General features: G+C 36.9%; 1 protein-coding gene and 1 long non-coding RNA gene across 2 annotated transcripts in view; one reads left to right on the forward strand and one right to left on the reverse strand.

Annotated features, from left to right (window-relative positions):
- The window catches only part of LOC132530723 (uncharacterized), a 118966-nt gene that overhangs the window by 45566 nt on the left and 46623 nt on the right, over window positions 1–26777 (reverse strand). The gene's annotated exons all lie outside the window — the stretch shown is intronic.
- Window positions 20263–26777, forward strand: part of RGS17 (regulator of G protein signaling 17) — a 28330-nt gene continuing 21815 nt past the window's right edge. Inside the window, exon 1 of the mRNA XM_060168072.1 lies at window positions 20263–20399. Coding sequence (XP_060024055.1) covers window positions 20281–20399 — 119 coding nt within the window. The 5' untranslated portion in view covers window positions 20263–20280. The remainder of the gene's footprint in view (window positions 20400–26777) is intronic.

The raw sequence follows: 26777 nt of genomic DNA on the forward strand, positions 1-26777 counted from the left end.
AATGATTACTGATGTTGAGCATCCTTTCATGTGTTTGTTGGCAACCTGTATATCTTCTTTGGAGAAATGTCTATTTAGATCTTCTGCCCAGTTTTGGATTGGGTTGTTTGTTTTCTGATATTGAGCTGCATGAGGTGCTTGTAAATTTTGGAGATTAATCCTTTGTCAGTTGCTTCATTTGCCAATATTTTCTCCCATTCTGAGGGTTGTCTTTTTATCTTGTTTATAGTTTCCTTTGCTGTGCAAAAGCTTTTAAGTTTCATTAGGTCCCATTTGTTTATTTTTGTTTTTATTTCCATTTCTCTAGGAAGTGGGTCAAAAAGGATCTTGCTGTTATTTATGTCATAGAGTGCTCTGCCTGTGTTTTCCTCTAAGAGTTTTATAGACTCTGGCCTTACATTTAGGTATGTAATCCATTTTGAGTTTATTTTTGTGTATGATGTTAGGGAGTGTTCTAATTTCATTCTTTTACATGTAGCAGTCCAGTTTTCCCAGCACCACTTACTGAAGAGGCTGTCTTTTCTCCATTGTATATTCTTGCCACCTTTATCAAAAATAAGGTGACCATAGGTGCGTGGGTTTATCTCTGGGCTTTCAATCCTGCCATTGATCTATATTTGTGTTTTTGTGCCAGTACCATACTATCTTGATTACTGTAGCTTTGTAGTATAGTCTGAAGTGTGGGAGCCTGATTCCTCCAGCTGTTTCTCTTTCTGAAGATTGCTTTGGCTATCCGGGGTCTTTTGTGTTTCCATATAAACTGTGAAATTTTTTGTTCTCATTCTGTCAAAAATGCCATTAGTAGTTTGATAGGGATTGCATTGAATCTGTAGATTGCTTTGGGTAGTATAGTCATTTTCACAATGTTGATTCTTCCAATCCAAGAACATGGTATATCTCTCCATCTGTTTGTATTATCTTTAATTTTTTTCATCAGTGTCTTATAGTTTTCTGCATACAGGTCTTTTGTCTCCTGAGGTAGGTTTATTCCTAGGTTTTTTGTTGCAATGGTAAATGGGAGTGTTTCCTTAATTTCTCTTTCAGATTTTTCATCATTAGTATGTAGGAATGCAAGAGATTTCTGTGCATTAATTTTGTATCCTGCTACTTTACCAAATTCATTCATTAGCTCTAGTAGTTTTCTGGTAGCATCTTTAGGATTCTCTATGTATAGTATCATGTCATCTGCAAACAGTGACAGCTTTACTTCTTCTTTTCTGATTTGGATTCCTTTTATTTCTTTTTCTTCTCTGATTTCTGTGGCTAAAACTTCCAAAACTATGTTGAATAATAGTGGTGAGAGTGGACAATCTTGTCTTGTTCCTGATCTTAGAGGAAATGGTTTCAGTTTTTCACCATTGTGAACGATGTTGGCTGTTGGCTTGTCATATATGACCTTTATTATGTTGAGGTAAGTTCCCTCTATGCCTACTTTCTGCAGGGTTTTTATCATGAATAGGTGTTCAATTTTGTCAAAAGCTTTTCCTGCATCTATTGAGATGATCATATGGTTTTTCTCCTTCAATTTGTTAATATGGTGTATCACGTTGATTGATTTGTGTATATTGAAGAATCCTTTCATTCCTGGGGTAAACCCCACTTGATCATGGTGCATGATCCTTTTAATGTGCTGATGGATTCTGTTTGCTAGTATTTTGTTGAGGATTTTTGCATCTATGTTCATCAGTGATATTGGCCTGTAGTTTTCTTTCTTTGTGACATCTTTTTCTGGTTTTGGTATCAGGGTGATGGTGGCCTCATAGAGTGAGTTTGGGAGTGTTCCTCCCTCTGCTATACTTTGGAGGAGTTTGAGAAGAATAAGTGTTAGCTCTTCTGTAAATGTTTGATAGAATTCCCCTGTGAAGCCATCTGGTCCTGGGCTTTTGTTTGTTGGAAGAGTTTTAATCAGAGTCTCAATTTCAGTGCTTGTGACTGGTCTGTTTATATTTTCTATTTCTTCCTGGTTAAGTCTCAGAAGTTTGTGCTTTTCTAAGAATGTGTCCATTTCTTCCAGGTTGTCCATTTTATTGGCATATAGTTGCTTGTAGTAATCTCTCATGATCCTTTGTATTTCTGCAGTGTCAGTTGTTACTTCTCCTTTTTCATTTCTGATTCTATTGATTTGAGTCTTCTCCCTTTTTTTCTTGATGAGTCTAGCTAATGGTTTATCAATTTTGTTTACTTCTCCAAGAACCAGCTTTTAGTTTTTTTGATCTTTGCTATCATTTCCTTCATTTCTTTTTCATTTATTTCTGATCTGATTTTTATGATTTCTTTCCTTCTGCTAACTTTGGCATTTTTTTGTTCTTCTTTCTCTAATTGCTTTAAGTGTAAGGTTAGGTTGTTTATCTGAGCTGTTTCTTGTTTCTTGAGGTAGGATTGTGTTGCTATAAACTTCCCTCTTAGAACTGCTTTTGCTGCATCCCATAGGTTTTGGGCCATTGTGTTTTCATTGTCATTTGTTTCTAGGTATTTTTAAATTTCCTCTTTGATTTCTTCAGTGAGCTCTTGGTTATTTAGTAGTGTATTGTTTAGCCTCCATGTGTTTGTAGTTTTTACAGATTTTTTCTTGTAATTGATATTTAGTCTCATAGCATTGTGGTTGGAAAAGACACTTGATATGATTTCAATTTTCTTAAATTTACCAAGGCTTGATTTGTGACCCAAGGTATGATCTATCCTGGAGAATGTTCCATGAGCACTTGAGAAGAAAGTGTATTCTTCTTTTTTTTTGGATGGAATATCCTATAAATATCAATTCAGTCCATCTTGTTTAATGCATCATTTAAAGCTTGTGTTTCCTTATTAATTTCATTTTGGATGATCTGTCCATTGGTGAAAGTGGGGTGTTAAAGTCCCCTACTATGATTGTGTTACTGTCGATTTCCCCTTTTATGGCTGTTAGCATTTGCCTTATGTATTGAGGTGCTCCTATATTGGGTGCATAAATATTTACAGTTGTTATATCTTCTTCTTGGACTGATCCCTTGATCATTATGTAGCGTCCTTCTTTGTCTCTTGTAATAGTCTTTATTTTTAAAGTCTAATTTGTCTGATATGAGAATTGGTACTCCAGCTTTCTTTTGATTTCCATTTGCATGGAATATCTTTTTCCATCCCCTCTCTTTCAGTCTGTATGTGTCCCTAGGTCTGAAGTGGGTCTCTTGTAGATAGCATATATACAGATCTTGGTTTTGTATCCATTAATCCACTCTGTGTCTGTGGTTGGAGCATTTAATCCATTCACATTTAAGGTAATTATCAATATATATATTCCTATTACCATTTTTGTAATTGTTTTGGGTTTGTTATTGTAGGTCTTTTCCTTCTCTTGTGTTTCCTGCCTAGAGAAGTTCCTTTAGCATTTGCTGTAAAGCTGGTTTGGTGGTGCTGAATTCTCTTAGCTTTTGCTTGTCTGTAAAGGTTTTAATTTCTCCATGGAATCTGAATGAGATCCTTGCTGGGTAGAGTAAACTTGGTTGTAGGTTTTTCCCTTTCATCACTTTAAATATGTCCTGCCACTCCCTCATTTTCTTCTTTTTAAAAGAGCTTTTTATTTATCTGGAAACTAATCCTTTAAGCTATAAATTAAAATATTTTCTCCCACTTTGTCATTTGTCCATTGATTATGCTTATGATGGTGGTCTTTTTGTTTTGTTTTGTTTTTTGGCTTCGCAAAGTCTCTTATTTTTTCTTAAATTTGATCATGGTTTGTAAGACTTTCCCTTCTCCCATGTCATAAAGGAATTCACCTATGTTTTCTTGTAATACTTGTATATTTTCAATTTTTGCATTTATGTCTGGAATATATTTAGAGTAGATTCTGATATGTAGTTTGAAGATTTAATTCATTTTATCTCTTTCCAAATGGTGATTCATTTCTTCTAATACTATTTAAAAGAATCCTTTTCATTTTTATTCTATATTAAATTTCAATTTTTTTCTCTGTAAATGGGATCAATGTTGACTTGCTTTACCTGTGAATGCCAAATAAGAATGAACTTTTACAAAATAACAAGTCTAATTATTTTCAGTTTATTTAAAGCTAAGTTACCTAATTTGATTTATGTAAACCTTTGTAAATACAGCACAGTATAAAATGTGTGAATTTATTTATATTGCTACTTACTCATCATTTTGTAAATTCATCTAGTTGAAATAATCAGCCCAGTTTTGCTCTCTATTCTGATCAGCATCCAGGGAGGGCTGCTCATGGTTTCATGCTGAATTGCACTAACAGGGAAGCAGATGATGGTCTCTGCCTCAGGAAGCTTTTTTTCTTAATAGTGTATTTCAAAAGTAAGCCTCAAAGAATAGATTTTAGTTCCTTTCCCAACCTGAGGTTTCCATACAAAAGGCAGTCAATCAGTCAATGAACAATCTATCTTTGATACAAACAATGGATGGCTGTATGTACAAAAATCCTTTTTAAAATACTACCAATACAATTAATGATGAGACTAAAGATTGCTGACGATATCCAATTAACTAAGCCTAAGGGGGAATTTCTAATAAACTGCATCATGTTTATAACATCTATATACCTGGCAACTAGGAAGGCAGCCTTTTTCCTGACAATTACAGAATTAAGGAGACTTTTTTTTTTCATTCTACTCCACAGTCATTTCAGTATTGTTACTAGAGAACTTCAAATATTTCTGATATCCGTTCTGCTTTAACGGGGAGTTTTATTGTGAGGAAGCTGTTGAAAATGAACAGTGTTCTTAACATATTTTATGTTACTAGTTGAAAAAAAAGGCACAGAGCCGAACACAATGAAAGGGATGTATTATTAGGAGAAATGCTACTCATGTTGAATTAATTTTGTCTATGTGTTAAAACTCAGAAACACTGACTTGGGAGCAACAGAACACTGCTGACTTTTGGCTGTGCTGGCTGTGTGTGAATGAACAGCCAGGAGTAAATTGTTACACAATAAGCCACAGAAAATACTATCAGTTTTGGAAATGTAAGGAATTGTGTAAATTTGTCTTATACATAGGGGCAGCTCTTTTCTTGAGGATAGCAAAGTTCATTTCCTCCTCAAAAGTTTTTTTAATGCTGAAAAAAATGCCTTCTTTGTATATTTCAAGAATGACATGAAACACTTATCTTAATAGTAGCAAAATACATCTGAATTCTAGCACACCTCTTAAGGTATATCCAAGTTTCGTTCCCATCTTATATTAGGTCAGGGTATCATACTTAGAAACAATAAGTAAAGATAAGAACTCCTTTCAGTACATTCTGTCATCAGTCAATCAGTACACAGAATACACATGAAAATGGGCCAACAGAGCAATCCTCACCGCTGGTAGCCATCATTTGCCCAATATCATCTCCCAAGAAAGCGAGTTTTGACATTTGGTACAGACAGTAAGTGACAGAACATCACTACCCAATGTGTGGCCACATGCAATCCACGTGCTGATTTGCAAAACATTTCTTACTGGTTCACAACAAAGTAAGTAATGAAATGGAGAGGAAGCATCTAGAAATGTTCACAGCAATTTGAAAGAGTAATTTTATGTCTATTAAATCTAATAGTAAAAACTAATTGGGGCTTGTACATTGCTTTTTTAAAATTTATTATTTATTTTTATTATATTTGACCAAAGTATTGCTCCAAGGCTGATTGGAAATTTAAAAATGAAGAACAAACAAAAAAACACCCTGGTCCTTTACCATCAAGTGTGAGAGTCACTATTCTAAACCAGAGGATTAGTGAGCTGGGAAAGTGTCATAGATGAAGTAGGAATTATGATGGCAATCTGGCTAGCTAATGATACTTGACTACCTACTATTGTGTCTATCATTGTGCTTAGTTTCTTTCTCTCTCTCTCTCCCCCTATATATATATATGTATCAATGTACATATGTGAATACATTTTACATACGTATACATATACCATATAATGTACATATGTGGTATACAAGTATATATATATATATATACATATACAGCACCATATATATACACATATATGTATATATCTGTGTATAGAGTATTTAATATCTTCACAATAACCCTGAACTTTGAAGTCAATATATATCGTGCCCATTTGACCTGATTATGCCCTGGATATTACTGCCAATGTCCACTTCTCCCCCTAGAGTTATTCTTTGTTAAAAATTAAACCAAGAGTTTCTTTCATTACCAACATTCTTCCACGAATTTATGAGGATGGAGAATAATTATGGTTCCCCACCCCCTCACCCCCCCAAAAAAATAAAACCTGTTATTTCCTATCTCTTTTCTGTATTTCGGAGGGTACTTGGTGGGCAGCTGGGAATAGCTGTGTCAGTGGCTCCTGGGGAGAGCCTTTATTCCCTCATCATTGTACTCAGCCTTTCTAATAGCTGCTGCCCACTCTTCCTGGAATGAGTAAAAATGTTTTCCTGTGTGAATGAAGAGAGCTGATTGAATTGATTCCATCACTGGTGCACTTCCTGGAGATTGGTGTGTTTATTTAAAAAAAAAAAAAAAGGCTGAACTGGTATGAACTTTATAACAGGCACCAGTTTGCTGAGTGAAGGGAAGTAATTATTTTGATTAAATAGATATAATGTGCTGAAGGGAAAGATGACCATAACCCTCTCTGACAAATTTTCACCTTGAGTAGAACAAGGGCTTTTGAACGGTTTACTGGTTCCCTGATTGTCTCTTTAAATGTTCTTTTAAAGATGTCTATGAGTATAAGACAAAATATACAGAACGTAGCTTTGGAAAGAATAGGTAATATACTACCTCATATGCTGAATATGTCTGAGGAGTTGGCAAAGCAGAGCTGTAGATCCATATAGACGTGTTATGAAATGCAACAGAGAATCAGAGATAACCCACACCGGCTTAGTTGTAGAAAAAGATTTGAATAACACACAGGGATACGACATTAAACACAAACATAAATGGGATATATTGTGTATGTTTTAGATCCTTTTGGGGATGCTTCCACATGGCATTATTCTCTTTATTCCCATTTAACGTGTTTATATAAACAGTGCTCTATGTTGAATTTCCATAGCAATTATCCCTGCTCGTGTAACTATCTTAAATAATTACATGAATAATCACTATTAGGAGAAACAGTCTCTGGCACACCCTTTTTCCAAATGTTGTGATTTTGTTTTCTCTACTGAATTCTTTTTCTTTTCACATTTTAAGTCTTTTTTTCTTTCCTTATGTTAACTTGCTTATCTTCTTCATGTGAATTGAAATAATGAGCATGTCTGCTCTCTGCAAACCAGTTTGATGAATCTCAAAATGAGTATGTCACAGAGAAGAAAGTGCTATCAGTACTTTCCTAAGTAAACACATTATGACTGCGTATTAATCACTGGTATATTCTAGAATGGCACAATGACAGTAATAGACCATGCTAAGGAGTCTCATTGTCACCAGGCAGTGTTTATGACAAAATTGCCCTTACTGTAATGTAGTTTTGGTCCCATTTCTGAAACATTTACCTTAAGCTAATGCTACTGTTCTAAACTAAAGCAAAGCCTGAATGAATGAGGCAAAAATTGGATTTTTTTTTTTTTCTGGTACGCGGGCCTCTCACTGTTCTGGCGTCTCCTGTTGCGGAGCACAGGCTCCGGACGCGCAGGCTCAGTGGCCATGGCTCACGGGACCCAGCCTCTCTGTACACGGGCGGCACGTGGACTCTTCCCGGACTGGGACACGAACCCGTGTCCCCTGCGTCAGCAGGCGGACTCTTAACCACTGCGCCACCAGGGAAGCCCAAGATTGGATTTTTAAAAGTGCTACTTTATCTGTATTGGTCTTCTAGACTTTCTGAAATTACCAAGTAATTGAATAACCTTCCCCTTCATTTTAACTGTGCAACTCTGGCCTCTGTCAGAGAATCTATCTACTCTCTCATGCTAGAAAAGCCTTCTCTTTCTCTGTTTCACTCATTTAACAAGGGTTGACTGACCTCACTGGTTCTCAAGGTTATGTATGTGGTGAAATTCCTGGAAAATATGGTGCTTTTTACCACCTATCATTTTGATGATATTAGCATCAAAATAGCTAAATTTTACATTTATGTATGGAATTAAGTACTGGCTTATATTAGATTCCAAAATACACAAACATGAGTAGGTACCAACATTTTAAGAAGAAACAAAAGGGGGATAAACTTTATGAGAGAAATTTCTCCTCATTAAATTAACACTTTCCCTCGGAGCAAAATAGAGGGTTGTTTCTATGACCTGCTCCAGCTCACAAAGTATCAGTTCTTAGTGGAATCTTAACTGAAACACATAAGTATTATTTCATGTGTATCAAAAATACGAAGGTAAATGGCCCAGACTCTGCCCTCAAAGAGCTCACAGCCTTGTAGGAAAAACTCACAAATGGCAAAGCTATAAAACAATATGGAATTACAGGTCAGAGAAGGTCAAGCAGTGCTGGGCACCTTCCCACAGGCTGGAAGGGTCTGCAAAGATTGCCGTGAGGTAGCATCTCACGGTAGCTGCTGGGGACACCAAAACGGGCGAGACTCTTTACGATGTCAGAGTCCGGTTCTAATATAAACAGGCTTGTACACAATCACAGCTCAAAGTGGAAGGCACACAGTACTGTGTGACAGTGAGTGGGGAGAAAGGAAACAGAGGGAGGACGGCAAGTGAATGAACCTGACGGGGGAGCAGTTCAGCAAGCCTTCTGTGGTCTTTCCTTCCACCGGGTGCTTCCCTAGAATACACGATGTCTTTCCAACTCTCATGAATATACCTCCTCTACACACTGATCACGATGCCTCAAGTTCACAACTTAGCGTGGCCTGAACTGGCTTTAATGTATGTACATCACTTGTAAGTCCGTATTGTTCTGTATTGTTAAAATGCAAAATCAGATCCAGTACATCTGAGGTGGGACTTGACATCCTCATTCCTATGAAGCTCCCAGGGAATGTGATGCTTCTGGCCCACAGCCCACACTTTGAATGGCAAGGGCCCAAGTTTTAACTCTTCATATGAGAACCTTGGCAACTGCCAAGTAAATCTATCATCTTTGCTGTTATATTTAAAAACGCATCATACAATTTTGAAGAAAATCATCAGGTATTTTTTGGTAAATAAATATGAAGACAGGGGCTTCCCTGGTGGCGCAGTGGTTGAGAGTCCGCCTGCCGATGTAGGGGACACGGGTTTGTGCCCCGGTCCGGGAAGATCCCACGTGCTGCGGAGCGGCTGGGCCCGTGAGCCATGGCCGCTGAGCCTGCGCGTCCGGAGCCTGTGCTCCGCAGCGGGAGAGGCCACAACAGTGAGAGGCCCGCGTACCACAAAAAAAAAAAAAAAAAAAAAAAAAATATATATATATATATATATATATATATATATGAAGACAGGTCTAGAGGTAATAATAATAGGAACAATGATTGTGATTACAGATTATTGAGTGCTGTTTCCCTGGCACACTGCTAAAGTTAGTAGTTATAATAGCAATATATATGTTTTCTATCCTTACAACTACTGAGTGAAGTAAGTATCACTCCCCATTTTACAAACTGAGGCAGACGTTAAGTAACTTAATGCCTTGTGGCCAGTACAAGGCAGCCTTTGTGACTCCAGTCCAGATGTCTCTTACTGCAACACTCTAAAAAGCATGGTCAAAAGAAGAAAATAGGAAGTTGATAGAAGTGCAGAATCACAAGAGTAGAAATTGTGATGTTCTGTGGAATGGAAACGGCTGAATCTTCTGGGGACAAAACTTAGCAGCTGAGCTGCACAAGGTGCTCTTTGCAAACAGCCCTGTCAAATAATGCTTTTCAGCATGTCCGATAGATGCTCAGGAGCCAAAACAGGAAGAGGACTGACGTGGCTCTGATTCTGTACTTTAACGATAGAGGAAAGCACAGGAGGAACGAATTTTTAGTCTTTTTATATATTTATATGTTATGATACATATTTATGTGTTTATAAATATGTATGAAAGTATCATGAACATGGAGAATTGCTGACTCAACATAATGTGGCATTTTTAGCAAGCTTCATGGATAACCAAGGGAAAGGAACTGCATGGATGTATTCACTGACGGAACCAGATTCTAACCACCAAAAGAGCGGACCAAGTCCTATTTTTAGTAATTCTTTTCTCTTCATGCACGAAGAGTTTACTTCTTGAATTTTTCAGAGTTTAATGCAATCATAAAATGGTGATTTTTGAAAACAGCACACTAAAAATTATCCCTCTCCGCGCCCCGCCCCCCGGCAATAAAAAAAGGAAAACTGGTTTGGATGCCACTCTTTTTAGATGAACAAGTCATGGGACAGGAAGTGATGCTGAAAGCTTGCTCCGTGACATAGATATATGCTGGCTTAGCTGAAGCAGGGTAGCTATCAGACATTTTAAATTGAGGAGTGGGTTGTTTTCCTTCACAGGGAAAATACAGCACAACTAAGAATAAATATCAGTACGTGGTGAATTGCTTCCTTGTCCATCCCAGTGCTAAAAAGGGCCTCACAAATTTGGCTTATTTAGCAAATACCTTTTGGGGGCTAAACACTGAATCAACAACTATATGACAACACTGAATGCTTTCATTAAACATGACAAAATGGCTACAATTATCATGAAGTGTGATTGTGGGGTAGGAGTTGATTGTGGATACCGTGAGTCACTGGAGACTCAGTTCATTTACATGTGATAAAAATGACAGTGTTAGTAGTGAAATGGAAATCCAACCATTTTTCTTCACTGAATAAGCCTTTGTGTAGATCCCTGAGCTAGGAAGAGCCTAACCAATGGACACAAAAACTGTACAAGCCACCCTATAAGAAGTGAAATGAGCTCTCAGCAGGAAGAAAGTGTGGAAATCTTCAACATCTGTAGCCTGAAAACATTGTACCACACCAACTTTTGGGCGACATCATGAACAATGCTCTCCAGCATTACCTTGAGAGAGCTGTCACTATTAAGTACTTACTGTAGGTACAAGGATTTTTTCCAAGTATTTTACATGTTCAATCCACTTAACCCTTATAGTAGTAATGGTGTACTGATGTGTCCTATTACAATCAATAATTATCTGCAGATAAGGACACTGGGACACAAAGAGATTAAATAACTAACCAAAGGGCATCCAGTTGATGATAGAGGCAAGATCTGGACACAGCCCAACTCCAGAAGTTGTTTAATCACCGTATTGTAGTGCAGCTTGGCGGTGGGGATGGAGGATATTGTCATCGGTGTATTTCTAAGTTTGAGTTCTAGAAATATTGTTACACCAAGAGTGAGATGATAAATCACTAATATTGAGTGCAGAGTCAGTTCTTTTCCAATTCAGCCTAATTTTCCAAAATTGGTAATCTCACAGCAGCAGCATCTTGACCATTAAGAAAGATGTAGGAATATCCTTTTTCTTTTAAAGTTAGGATATGTAAAATAATTAGTCTTATGTTTATGCATTAATATATCAAAATACCAAGCAAATTTTCTGTGGGTCTCTTAAGATAAAGTATGAATGTTTCATCTAAGATAAAATGTAAATGTTCACATTACAGTGGGCCATTCAGGCTTCAATTCTCTAGACTTCCTGAATATGAGTTTACTCCCATCCTCTGTGAAGGATGATTTGGGAGAGGACATGGAGTCCTGTTGAAACTTAATAATGTGTCTTAGAGCTATAAGAATTTGTATGCAAATCTTCCATATTTCTGCCTTAGGTAACTTCCAAAACTTCCCAAATTTCTGCCTTGGGAAAATAGATATTTTTAATAATCAGAGAAATCATTCGTACTCACCATCATCAATACTCAAAATTTATTGTGCATCTAATATTTTGTATCGAGGTATAGTTGATGTACAATATCATGAGCATCTATTGACAGAAAACATTGCTAAATTCCAGGAAAACCAATATATGAGAAATATATTTTTTCTCTCCTTCCCCATTAGAGTTTTACAACCCACTTGGGAAACAATACGTAAACAAAAAAGATGAAGAAATACCAGGAAATACTCAAGGATTGACAAGACGATCGACAAGAGTACAAATTGAAAAAATAACAGGGGTTCCTCATCTCCCTCCCAACTGTATTTTGAAGAGAGTTCTCAGCTTGGGCAGCCCATTTTAAGAACAGTAACTTCAGAACTAAGAACAGTTCTCTCAGTCTAACCATTCATGTAAATTTAAGACCCCTGTAGATCAACCTCTTTCCGAATGTCCAGCCTTGGCTTGAATGTTCAAGAAAGCTTGACTTGATACTAACCTCACAGGTAAATTAAGATCTTACCTGAGTATCAGACAGACTTTCTATTTGTGAAAGCAAAACTCTCTCAGTTGCTTCTGTTTATAAATCCATCTTCTAACATTTGGGATCTTACAAAGCAGACTGACATTGTCTTCTACTTGGTATCACTTCAAATGCTAGATAATTATGATTCTGATTATATGAATCTCCTTTAAACACTTTTGTTCTAAGAGTAGTATTCTTATGAGATTTTCTTTTTAGTTTTGTTTTTTTTTTAACTCTCCTTCTAGTTTTCTAAGCAAATTTCATTTTCGTTCTTAAATTATGGGGGCCAAAATTGAACATAATAATTTAACCAGCCCAGAGAAGACTTATCACCAGTTTGTTTTAGAAAACATGTTTTTATTAATGCATTCTAAATTTCCATTAACTATTTTGTTTACATCATACTGTTGATTAATACTGAATTTATTGTCCAGTAAATCACCTAGATATGCTCCTATTAAGCCATGTTTCTCCCATATTAGTCTTCTGCAGTTTTTTAAAATCTAAGTTCATATCCTTATATTTATCCTTTTGAATTTCATCTTGTTTTATTTGGCTCATTGCTCAAACTGTAAAGATTTTTTTTAATTGAGATATAATTGACGTATAACATTGTAAATTTAAGGTGTACAGTGTGTTGATCGGATACATTTATATGTTGCAATATGATTACCTCCGTAGTGTTAGCTGACACCTCTGTCCCATCACATAATTATCATTTCTTTTTTTGTGGTGAGAAAATTTAAGATCAAGTCTCTTAGCAACTTCAAGATATACAATACAGTAGTGTTAACTATAATCACAATGCCATGCATTAGCTCTCCAGAACTTATTCATCCTCTTACTTCAAGTTTGTACCCTTTGACCAACATCCCCCCAATTCACCCACCCCCCATTTTCTGGTAACTATGATTCTACTCTCTGTTTTTATGAATTCAGCTTTTTTGGATTCTACATATAAGTGATATCATACAGTATTTGTCTTTCTCTGTCTGCCTTATCACATTTGACATAATGCCCTCAAGGTTCACCCATGTTGTCGAAAATGGCAAGAAGTCCTTCTTTCTCATGGCTGAATAATATTCCTGTGTGTGTGTGTGTGTGTGTGTATGTGTGTGTGTGTGTGTGTGTGTATGTGAGACACCTTCTTTATCCATACATCCATTGATGGACATCTAGGTTGTTTCCATATCCTGGCTTTTGTGAATAATGCTGCAATAAACATAGGAGTACAAATATCTTTTTCTTTTTTTTAACATCTTTATTGGAGTATAATTGCTTTACAATGTGGTGTTAGTTTCTGCTGTATAACAAAGTGAATTAGATATACATATACATGTATCCCTATATGCCCTCCCTGTTGTGTCTCCCTCCCACCCTCCCTATCCCACCCCTCTAAGTGGTCACAAAGCGACGAAGTGAGGGAGTGGTATTGACATATGTACACTACCAAATATCTTTTTGATATCATGTTTTCATTTCCTTTGGACATATACTTAGAGGTGAGATTGCTGGATCATATGGTAGTTATATTTTTAATTTTTTGAAGAACCTCCATACTGTTTTCTATAGTGGCTGAGCCAATTTACATTCCTACCAATACTGCACAGTCGTTCCCTTTCCTCCACATTTTTGGACAACACGTTATCTCTCATCTTTTTTTGATGACAGCCATTCTAACAAGTGTGAGGTGATATCTCATTATGGTTTAGATTTGCATTTCCCTGATGATCAGTGATGTTGAGCATCTTTCCATCTGTTTGGTGGACATTTATGTGTCTTTGGAAAAATGTCTCTTCAGTTCATCTGCTCATTTTTTAGCCAGATTGTTTGTCTTTTTGTTATTCAGTGGTATGAGCTCTTTGTGTATTTTGGAAATTAACCTCTTATCCATATATGGTTTGCAAATATTTCCCCCATTCTGTAGATTGACTTTTCATTTTGTCTATTTTTTCTTTTGATGTGCAGAAGCTTTTTAGTTTGATGTAGTTCTGCGTGTTGATTCTTGCTTTTATTGCATAAAGATGGTTTTGATCATTGCATCCAATCCTGAAAAAAGGGAAGAAGCAACGTGGGGTAAAATGGTGCACAACCGGAAGTGAGATCAGAATTTTCTCTTCATTTCTTGGAAGATACAATTACTTCACAACAGAAGGAAAGCCCTCTCTGATCACTGTCTCATATAAAGCTATATTGTATGTGTGTGTGTGTGCATGTGTGTGTGTGTGTAGAAAAAAATATATATAAGTACAAAAGACAATAAAAAAATACTCCTGCATCCAATACCCCAATTTAACAAATATTAGTATTTTGTTTTGCCTCAGATTTTTAAAAAGATTATCAGATAAAGTTAAAATCCTGTCTCCTCCAATCACATTCCCATCATAATTCTCCAGTATCAACCAAAGTCATGGATCTTGTTCATGAGTTTTTATCACTTTGCTGTATATATTACCCAGAAAAAAAATACGATTTATATTTTGTATACTTATGAAAATTTTGTTAATGATACAAGCTGTATCTAATTTTTGTTTTTAATTCTTTTTATTACTTTTTTTTTTTTTTTTTTTGCGGTACGCGGGCCTCTCACTGTTGTGGCCTCTCCCGTTGCGGAGCACAGGCTCCAGATGCGCAGGCTCAGTGGCCATGGCTCACGGGCCTAACCGCTCCGCGGCATGTGGGATCTTCCCGGAACCGGGACACGAACCCACGTCCCCTGCATCGGCAGGCGGACTCTCAACCACTGCGCCACCAGGGAAGCCCTGTATCTAATATTTTGCAGCTATTTTTTCCATTCAACATTGTTTTATAGTCTTCTCAAATTGTTTCATATAGATTTAAATTATTCATTTTAAGTGCTGTTTTATGTATCACCATACAGTGACTTCACCATTTTGTATTCATTCCTGAAAAGATGAAAATATAGATTGTTTCTAATTTAAGGTAATAAAAATACTGTAATTAGTGTCTTCATATGCATATGAAGACACTAATTACAGTATTTTTATTACCTTATACAGTTTCAAAGTATAAACATGAAAGTGGAATTTGTTATAAGTTATGTATATTGTTAACTACATTGTTACATAGTCAATGTTACTCTTCAAAATGATTGTATGAGAGCTTTTCATTACCCAAGTTCTCTCCCCAGATTGGTATTGTGTGACTTTTTACCTGTCAGAAATTTGGATATGAAATAATTTTTTTTATTTAAATTTCCCTAGTCACTAGTTTTGACCATCTATTCATCTAATCTGGGGTATTTGTATTTTCCTCTTCTGTAAACAGTCTGCACATTTCCTTTGCGTATTTTTCTATTAGGTTATTTGTATTTTTAAACTGTGATGTGTTACGTATATGCTATAGATATTAGTCCTCTGTATTTTCCAGTCTGGTTCTCAGTTTTTTACTTTATGTTCTTTTATTTGTTCAAAGGTTTTTGATAAATTAGCTGTATCAAAAATCATCTTTTCCCTTTTGGCTTGGTTTTGTAAGAAATCCTTTTCCTGCTCTGAAGCTATTAGTGCTTTCTTCTATATATTTTTTTCCCCAATAATTAGATTACATTTATTTTTAAAAACATTTTAAAATTGAAGTATAGTTGATTTACAGTGGTCTATTAGATTCTGGTGTACAGAATGATTCAGTTATACAGTGATTCAGCTATACATACAGTTATACAGTGATTCTGTTATACATGTACATATATTCTTTTTCATACTCTTTTTCATTATAGGTTATTACAAGATATTGAATATAGTTCCCTGTGCTATACAGTAGGACCTAGTTGTTTATCTATTTTATATATAGTTTGTATCTGCTAATTCCAAACTCCTAATTTATCACGCCCCTTTTCCCCTTTGGTAACTAAGTTTGTCTTCTATGTCTGTGAGTCTCTTTCTGTTTTGTAAACAAGTCCATTTGTATCATATTTTAAATACCACATATAAGTGATATCATATGATTTTTGTCTTTCTCTGTCTGACTTACTTCACTTAGTATGATAATCTCTAGGTTCATCCATGTTGCTGAAAATGGCATTGTTACATTCTTTTTCATGGCTGAGTAGTATTCTGTTGTACATATATACCACATCTTTATCCATTCATCTGTTGATGGACATTTAGGTTGATTCCATGTCTTAGCTATTGTAAATAGTGCTGCTATGAATATTGGGGTGCATGTATCTTTTCAAATTAGAGTTTTTTCCAGATATATTCCCAGGAGTGGGATTGCTGGATCATATGGTAACTCTATTTTTAGTTTTTTAAGGAACCTCCATACTGTTCTCCATAGTGGCTGTATCAATTACATTCCTACCAGGAGTGTAGAAGGGGTCCCTTCTCTACACACCCTCTCCAGCATATATTGTTTGTGGACTTTTTAATGATGGTCATTCTGATTGGTGTGAGGTGATACCTCACTGTAGCTTTGATTTGCATTTTTCTGATAATTAGCAATATTGAACATCATTTCATGTGCCTATTGGCCATCTGTATGTCTTCTTTGGAGAACTGCTTATTTAGGTCTTCTGCCCATTTTTCGACTGGGTTGTTTGTTTTTTTGTTGTTTAGTTGTATGAGCTGTTTGTATATTTTGGAAGTTAAGCTCTTGTTGGTTGCATTGTTTGCAAATATTTTCTCCCATTCTGTAGGTTGTCTTTTCGTTTTGTTTATGGTTTCCTTTGCTGTGCAAAAGCTTATAAGTTTGATTAGGTCCCATTTGTTCATTTTTGTGTTTATTTCTATTGCCTTGGGAGAACGACCTAAGAAAACATTGCTATGATTTATGTCAGAGAATGTTTTGCCTATGTTCTCTTCCAGGAGTTTTATGGTGTCCTGTCTTCTATTTAAGTCTTTAAGCCATTTCGAGTTTATTTTTGTGTATAGTGTGAGAGTGTTCTAACTTCATTGATTTACATGCAGCTGTCCAGCTTTCCCACCACCACTTGGTGAAGAGACTGTCTTTTCTCCATTATATATTATTGCCTTCTTTGTTGAAGATTAATTGACCTTAGGTGTGTGGCTTTATTTCTGGGCTCTCTATTCTGTTCCATTGATCCATATGTCTGTTTTTGTGCCAGTGCCATACTGTTTTGATTACTGTGGCTTTGTAGTATTGTCTGAAGTCTGGGAGGGTTATGCCTCCAGCTTTGTTCTTTTTCCTCAGGACCACTTTGGCAATTCTAGGTCTTTTGTGATTCCATATAAATTTTAGGATTATTTGTTTTAGTTCTGTGAAAAATGTCATGGGCAATTTGATAGGGATCACATTAAATCTGTAGATTGCTTTGGGTAGTATGACCATTTTAAGAATATTAATTCTTCCAATCCAAGATCATGGGATAGTTTTCCATTTCTTTAAATCATCTTCAGTTTCCTTTATCAATGTTTTATAGTTCTCAGCATATAAGTCTTTCACCTACTTGGTCAGATTTATTCCTAAGTATTTTATTTTATTTTTTTGATGTGATTTTAAAAGGGATTGTTTTTTACTTTCCCTTTCTGATATTTCATTGTTAGTGTAAAGAAATGCAACAGATTTCTGTGTGTTAATCTTGTATCCTGATACCTTGCTGAATTCATTTATTAGTTCTAGTAGTTTTTGTGTGGAGTCTTTAGGGTTTTCTACATACAGTATCATGTCATCTGCATATAATGATAATTTTACCTCTTCCCTTCCAGTCTGGATAACTTTTATTTCTTTTTCTTGTCTGACTGCTGCACTATTTTGCTGTCAGTGCTTGTTTCTCCTCTGTGGGTAATTCAGCTTATATCTTTATTTTGGAGTTCTGTGGTTCTATTTTTAAGCATATATGTGTGGATTTACTTTTATTTTATAAATCCTGCTGAGCATGTGGTATGCTCTTTCAATGTAAGGCTTTTGTTTGTTTTTTCCTTCCAATTCTGGAAAGTTTCCAGCCAGGATCCTTGAAAATACTTCCCATTAATATTCTCTGTTAATACTCTACTGATGATGAAAATCTTGTTGGACACATAGGGGAGTCTCTCAATGTTACTGCTATGCTTGTCTCAATTCCCTTTTTTATGTTTCATCTTTTTATCTCTTTTCACTGGATTCTGGGTACAGTCCTTGACACTTATTCTCTTGGGGGTGGCTTTGGGAAATTATTATTCCATCTGAATCTTTTTAATGGCGATGTGTTTTGTTTCTATATTTTCCATTTTTCATTCTGTCTATTCTTGTTTCATTTTTGCCTACATTTGTTCTTATAATTTCTTGTTCTCTTATACAAGTTTTTTCCTTTATCACATTGTTTATATTAAACATATGTTTATTACACTAATTTTGGATGATTCTGTTATTTGCATTTGCTCAGGAATATTCATTTCATGATTGTTGAGTTGGTTTTCTGTTTTTAGTGTTAATTGGATTTTTTGCTTTCAGGCAACACACTGAGTAAGCGGTGTATTTCTCACTCTCACTCTTTATAATGCTTCTCAGTTGTCTCCACTAGTCCCCCAAGACCTTCAGTCCCAAAGTAGCTCTTTCACTGGCATCTCAGGATTTCCTCCCATCCAGGAATGGCTTTGGAGACATCCTTGGCCCAGTCACAGAACCTGTGGGCTGTTTGGCTTAGGTCAGGTTTCATTGGCTCTCTATGCATCCCCTCTCTCCTGCAGCTAGGTACCATTGATGGTACAGATAGTTTTTTTAGCATCTTTTTATGAGTGGCAGAAACCCAGCTGCTGATTTTATTCAGGTAAAACTCCGGTCTGAACTCTGGTCTCCCACTACTCACAGTGGAGCATTTTTTACCCCACTAGAGTTTGGAACCTTTGCACCTTTCTGTTCCCATACCTGAATTACAAAATGACTGTGACTTTACCCCCATTTATCTACCATTGTGGTTTTCTCATCTGTTTCTGGTCTAAAGAGATGTTTATCTTATTTTTAAGAATACAGTATTTTTTAAAGTATCTATCATTGTATTCAGAACTGAAAATGTATTTTTTAAAGCATGAGCTCACAATGCCAAAAAAGCTCAAAGTACTTTATGTTTTTAACAAGTATTGTTCTCAGTCACACATATGACAATATATATGTGTGATTTACATACCTTGTGTATTTGTGAAAATATTACTCAGTAGAATTCGTTCCTTTTTCTAAAAGTTCATGCTAAATTTTATATTAGTCTACTAAATAAAACTTTATTTTTTTATCATCAACTAACTCCTAGATCAGTGTTGGTCTTCTAAATCTGTAGCAACTCACTTGGCTGCATTTGTAAAGTCACAGGTAGGGCAGCCTGCACCTCAGGCTTATCTGCCATGATATATAAATTCCACCAAAGTGATTCTCCTGGATTTGATAAATGTTTAGTCTTTCCACAGTTATCTACTAAATGAAAATAAATTTTGAGCAGTGCAGGACAGGGAGGTGATGCCTTTGCTACAGGGACACCTAACACAGAGTAAGGCATTTTGCCCATACTATCAAGAGAAGGCCCCTGGACAGTGAGCCAGAGTACCAAAAAGGAGACTGTATGTTTTAAAAGGAGACAAGAGAGGACCAAAAACAAACTGTTCTTCACCATGTTATAGAGTTAGAAACCTTGCAGCAATGATTTGTAAAGCTCAAATAACTGTATTGTAAATAAGAACAGAGAAACGAGTTATTCATACCCCCATAACCATTTAAAGCCGTTCATAAAGGCAAGCAGGTGTAATCATCCTTGAGTACAGAAGGAAGTTAAAAATAAATTTTCAAACCTTATCATATTTACCTTGCCAACTGATTCTGATTACGTGGCAACACTTACCAAGATTGTATGTAGCAGATAATGGTAGAAGTTTGTTCCCAAAGTTTTTAGAATGTTCGCCTTAAAAAATTTCTGGGGAATTTTCAACTTGACTGCTAACGCTTATTCATTTTTACCTTTTCTCAAACTATTTTTTCCTGACCCCTCAATTAAATTATGCTTCCTTCAGCACAGGCGACTTACCCTTATCATAATTTTTTCAGACCTTATGTTTTCTCTCTTCTTTCAGCCAACTGGGCACTGCAGTAGCTGAAATGCGAAAAAGGCAACAGTCACAGAATGAAGAAACACCTGCTGTGTCTCAAGCACCTGGAAACCAGAGGCCCAACAATACATGTTGCTTTTGTTGGTGCTGTTGTTGCAGCTGCTCCTGGTATGTCTTCTTATCTGTGTGATACCACACCTGAGCTGGGTCATAACTGGCGTGAACCTGCACGTCAGCTCTCGGGACCATAGGAACTTCTCAATCTGTCTTTTTTTCTTCCTTTACAAGTAGGAATTACTGGAAACGATCGTTGGTTTAATGCACACATTTCCATAAGCAAAATATCATATTTCCTCAAAATCTACAATATAATTGGTAGTAAGGTAAAGAGTGAAAAATTGTTTTATATCATGGTTTTCTCCACCCATGCTTCTTAAAGGTATGGGTAAAGATAAGATTATGGCTATATATTTACTGAACAGGAAACAACATTCTCCCATGTTACAGAAGGTGCAAGAGCACTAATATAATCTCTAGTAGTATTGTATGTAGTATTCAGGGTAGTGTTTTAGTTCTCTGCTATTCCACGTGGTGTTGATTGTTCTGTCACAGAGTTGGGTGGCAACTTCAGCCACAGACTCCTGAAAAGGACAGAAGAAGCAGCGCCACAGACTCATGTCCACAGATCTAAAAGGCCAGGGGCTATGATGGGTATGAAGGCCAAGTCAGTTCATTAAAAACTCTGAACTTAGAGCCAGAGAACCTGCTTTCCATTGCGGTTTTGTCCCTGACAGGCTCTGGGACATCAGACAAAGTTGTAATCTCTGCTTTTTGGTTTTCTCACCGGCAAAGTGATAAAGAGTCAGACAAGTTGGTTTTCAAGGTCCTGTCTCGTACTAAATGTCCATGGTTCAGGCACCTTAGAAAACCTGCTTTAGTTCCAAATTCCCAAAGTCTTCAAATAAGAAAATCAGTGAGACCCAGAGTCCTGAGATTTACAAAGATGAGATTCCTCGGGGCGGGAGCGGGGGGATGCTAGACTTAATGGAATTTCCATAGAACCACACATTTCCGGGTACTGTAAGATCCAATTCACAGGTGGATATTTTGGGTTAGCAGTGGTCTGTTGGATCTCCATGACCTATTTCAAAACCCTAAAGAAAGGCCCAGATGCTTGAGTCATCTTCTCACACATGATCTCTACAGTTTCTCAATGTCCATATTATGATGGTTGGTGTTATGATATAGTGGCATAATGTTCTATCACAGTGGCCAAAAGAGAAGATGAAATATGTAATGCTCCAGTGGCAGCCTTGGTGTTGAACAAGCTCTGAGCTCTCTAGGAAACTTCATTTCCAGAAAAACCATCCGATATTGTAGCAATCTGGAACGTTTAAAGTAGTTTTTATAGATATCAAAATTGCTTCCCAGATGATGATTCTTTTTTGGGTAAAGTCATGTACGATTCCTTTTTCTTTCATTCTTAAGCCTCAAATTCAGCATTTCAGATGGAGGCAACAGAGTCCTAGAGGAGAGAACTATTTCAATGCAACTGTGTCATATTTTTCTCTCTCATTCCTCAAAAGATCAGCTAGCTCTGGTCTTAATCTGTGAAATACAGGGTAGTGACTTAATATGGTGGTTCTGGAGTTGGACTGCCTGGGTTCCAAATCTTCATCTTTCACTATTTGTTTGACTTTCAGCAAGTTGCTTAGTGTCTGCAGATTCCTCATCTATCAAATGACAGTAATAAGAATCCCTACCTCATAAGATTGCTTTAAACATTAAATGAAGTAAAACCCATACAAGCTGAGAACAGTGCCTGACCCACAGTGTGCATTTAATAAGAGTTAGTTACTGGGCTATGGAACACTTCATATCGGGAAAATAAAATCTCTTTAAAGAAGACCTGGCTCCAAACCATGTATATATATTTTTAAAGATCAGCTTGTAGATACAATACAAAAAATTATCTTGGAAAGGAAAACTATTTTATTTTAAAGTTCATATGAAAGGTCACAAATATATTGTTACATCGTGCTGGGGATTATATTTCTATTTCTCACTTGCTCTGCGCCATGTTCCAGTAATTAGTATATGATTTTGTTTGCCTGCAGAAACTTATTTCTGAATTGCTTCAGGATTAACACACCAAACGCTGAAGGTTTTTTGTGCAATATTTGCTGTCAAACAGATGTGTAGTGAGATTTGCTTTTATCTGTCCTACAGATATTTAGCAAGACTTGCTTTTATTAATTCTTAAAGTGCACATTAAATAACAAAATAGTCAACATGAGCTCGTGAGCATCAGGTTGTCACAGAACACAGACTATGGATGGAGAACAAAACAGCTTTTGGAAGCTGCGTTAACTCTCCACACGTCTAGGGCAACAGGTATTTGGACCCTAAACACGTGGTGCCTTGGATGCATGTTCTATTTGTTTTAGACGAGAGAGTATTGTTAAGAACTATGTTTGCTAATAGTGAGTCATGGACACTCAAGTCCAGGCCATAAAACGCAGAGTCTGTAAACGTACGCCTTCTTTACATGATAAATGACAGGTAAGGTAATTTCTAACGTAAGCAACTATTTTAAAAAACAAGAAGGAAGGTTAAATTGCATTTTAATTGTAACTCTGTTATCTCAGTATAAATGGAGATGTCCTTTACACATGCATTTTTAGAGCATCATAATTTTTGCATTTTGAGTTTAGGGAAAAAAAATTGTAAAGTCTTATCACAGTGGAAAAAAAAAAAGAAAGAAAGCAATGTTCTTCAAATTTTCCAGGCTAGGGAAAAGGAGTATAACAAAAAGAAACACTAAAAAAAATGTAATTTAGGGACAAAAAGTTAGAAATAAAAGTATGAAGTAACTGTCATTCGTAAATAGGAATAGTTGCCATGTAGCTGATTTTACCTCCTTTTAAGGAAATAGAGTGCTAAGAAAATAAATTTCTATATCTAGTAATAAATATAAATACCTCACTCAAGCCTCACATGATGGGTTTTTAAAACGACTTAGTATTTTCCTCAAATTTGCATTTCTCATTCATATTTCATCATCAGCTCCTCTCTCATGTTTAAATTTATTCCTGCCTTTATAAAATTACCACTATGCTTTATTTTGGGTGGTGATATAGATCATAAATACATAACTGCTGAATAGTTCCACAGTTTCCTTCAAAAATCTCAGAAGTTAGGATTACTTCACAATGTCCTCTGTCCCTGTCAAGGAACCACTTCCTTCCCCAAATCCATCTATCTCCCTTTTCTCCCCAGAGCCCTCCATTTCAAGAAGAGAAAGCAAAGGAATGAGGTTGAGACCATTTAACCTGTGTTACACAAATAAGTCATGGATGCCCGAGTCTTGGCCATCAAGCAGACAGTCTGTAAGCTTGCAAGCCCTTCTACACACGGGACAAAGCTGTTCCCAGCCAGGAGAGCTTTGTCAAGATCACGTGTCTAGAGATTCAGAATTGTCAAAACAATGTTCCCCTTATATCAGGATTCAAAGAGAATGACCTGCCTTTTCAGGTTGTTAACCCTCCTCCCTTTTCTTTATGAGAAAGAAACCTTTCAAAGATGCGGGATCCTTGCAAAACTGCCGACAGTGTGAAACCATGAGGTAGTTCAGACACCTGTGAAAGTGTGTCGGAAACCAGAAATTGCATTGTGCTCACAAAACAAGGTGCCACAAAAAGGAGATAGAAAGGGAGAGCTTCCAAAAGCTTAAACCTAATTTCCAACTTGTCCCTTGAACCCTCCTCTCCTAACATCAGAGGTTAAACTAAAATAACTCAGAGTATTTTTTTCAAGGAAATCTCTAGGTGCTAATCCACTTCTGCTTTAATTCCTTATTGCTCCCAGGGGTGTCCTAGCAAGAAAAACAGATTGCTTTGTTTACTTATAAAAAATGAGAACTCAACAGACTTCAGATACCATGCCTCCAAAACGTTCCATTGGCTTCTCATGCTGCCGCATGGCGGTGAGGGCATCACTCGGGTGGGGCAGCCTTAGGCTCGCCACCTGCAGTTTCCGAGGGAATGGGTTCTCTCTTTCGCTACTTTACTTACTAGATTAGTGTATAAGCTTTTGTTTGGAAGAAAAAAACGTCCTCACTTAAAAACTAATGGCAACTGAAGACTTGCCTACTGTCACTAAGCTCATTAGCAACAGAAGTGGGACTAAAATGCAAGTCTCTTAACATCCCAGTCCATTGTTTTGTCCATTTTAAAAGAACACTTCCAAACTTTTCGTTTCCAGGCTGGATATGAACTGATTCCAAAGCTTTTTACTTTGCAAACTCTTCAAGAATTATATTAAGTAACACTTTTCAAATGAAATTCACAATCCCATGCACTACTATGTATTGCCTACAAGATTTCACCCACTGCATCGGATGGTCTCCATTCTTCTCGGGAGAAATTGGCCAGAACGTTACTATATTAAATAGTCCTGTGAAAGCTAAAATTATCTCCCTTTTGACACATTAGTTTCCAGACCACGGAACAGATCTAAGTAAACTTTAAGTCCTTCATAAACATACTTTTGGTTGCCCCTCCCTCCATTTTTAACAAGTACCACAGCCTCTATAATTCAAAACAGTGCAAAAATAATGTCCTATTTTATCCTCTGACACTGTCACACTTTAGCTCTTTGCTAGTGGAAACACTAAAACGCATGCTTTAAAAGCCAAAGGATATTTTTTCAAAGGAAGAACAAAATCTGCGTCTGCTCCATGGTAAAGAAACCACCCCCTGGAAATAAATCTGCTCACACATGCAAGTTGAATCATTTCATCTAAGGCACCAGTGAAGAAGCAGTCTTTTCTCTAGCTGTCACCCTCAGAGACCTGATTCATCTCACATGGGAGCACAACTTATCTGCATAGGATTTCCAAAGGACGTGTAACCAGACCATCAAAAATATCACTTACAAAGAATTCTAGTTTTGAAAACTCTATCTCACCATGTCATAGGTAAAATTTGTCAGTAGTTTCTATAACTTACACCATCTTTTAAAGGCACACAATCAGAAGACATGTACCAAAATGAACCCAGGTTTCCCAGGCCATATACACAAAACCAAAAAGTGGACGTTGGCACAATGGACCATCTCTGTGTCATGCACTTGTTTATTCACTCCTTTACAGCTGATTGAATGCTCATTATTGCCTGGTACTGTTGATGTCATTAGCTTTCACCAGATTCTCCCTGCCTCTACACTGACAGGGAACAAATGCTCAATAAGCAACTGAACATGGACATGAACATTTGGTTTACTCCCTAGGTCACCCTCCAGAAAAGTTTAAGATTCAAACTGCCTCTGCCAACAGAATGCCTCGACCCTTTTCCAAGGAAGGCACACCGTTCTTCTTTTTGTTAATTTTATTGGAGTAGAGTTGATTTACAATGTTGTGTTAGTTTCAGGTGTACAGCATAGTGATTCAGTTATACATATACATATATTCATTCTTCTTCAGATTCTTTTCCCATTTAGGTTATTACAGAATACTGAGTAGAGTTCTCTGTGCTCTACAGTAAGTCCTTGTTGGTTATCTGTTTTATATATAGTAGTGTTTGTATGTTCATCCCAAGCTCCTAATTTATCCCTCCCCCCTATGTTCCCCCTTTGGTAACCATAAGTTTGTTTTCAAAATCTGTATGTTTCTGTGTTGAAAATAAGTTCATTTATATCATTTATTTTAAAATTAGTTTCCACAAATGAGTAATATCATATAATACTTGTCTTCCTCTGACTTACTTCACTGAGTATGATAATCTCTAGGTCCATTCATGTTGCTGCAAATGGCATTATTTCGTTCTTCTTATGGCTGAGTAATATTCCATTGTAGATATGAACCACATCTTCTTTATCCCTTCCTTTTTGACTCTGTTTACTGTAAATGTACATTTTTTCTGAGTGTCACATTGCAGTGCTTAGACCATCAATGGAAAAATGGATGTGAAGAAAACAAAATACTAGATGAAACTATTATACCCCATTTCATTTAAGAGAGTAGAAAGAACCAAAACAGAATGGAGAAAGAAGATTAAATTAATTCCAGCTAGAAGAAAGCAAGAGCCAGCCCCCGCCTGGCCCTGTGGTGAGTGGAGAGGAGACGCCCCGGAAAGACGGAGCGCCAGGTGGGGCAGGGAGAGGACGTGGGCCTTACCAGGTCGAGGTGTAGGAGAGTTCTGACATGGAAAGGGCGTTCCAAAGAAAACAAAGATGGGTCCTCAGGAGGGGAGAGGATGGATGGTGAGAGGAGCCTCGCTCTGTGAAGAAGCCCAGAATTCTAAAGTGACAGGAGGAAACAGACTGTAGGCGAAGAGACTGGGCAGCGCGTCCAAGGACAGCGCTTGGCACCGACACGTGAGTGCCGTCCACGGGCCCACATACCCCAGTTGGCTTCGAGTCATTTCAGGGTCATATCCGGGGAGGATCTCTCAATCTCAGCTGACTCACTGTGTGTCGTGGTGGGGTGGGTGAGGGCCCTCTGGGTCTCAAAGGGCAGGATGTGGTGGAGCTTCTCAATGACCTTGG

This window comes from Lagenorhynchus albirostris, chromosome 12 (assembly GCF_949774975.1).
Source record: "Lagenorhynchus albirostris chromosome 12, mLagAlb1.1, whole genome shotgun sequence".
Taxonomy (NCBI): Eukaryota; Metazoa; Chordata; class Mammalia; order Artiodactyla; family Delphinidae; genus Lagenorhynchus; species Lagenorhynchus albirostris.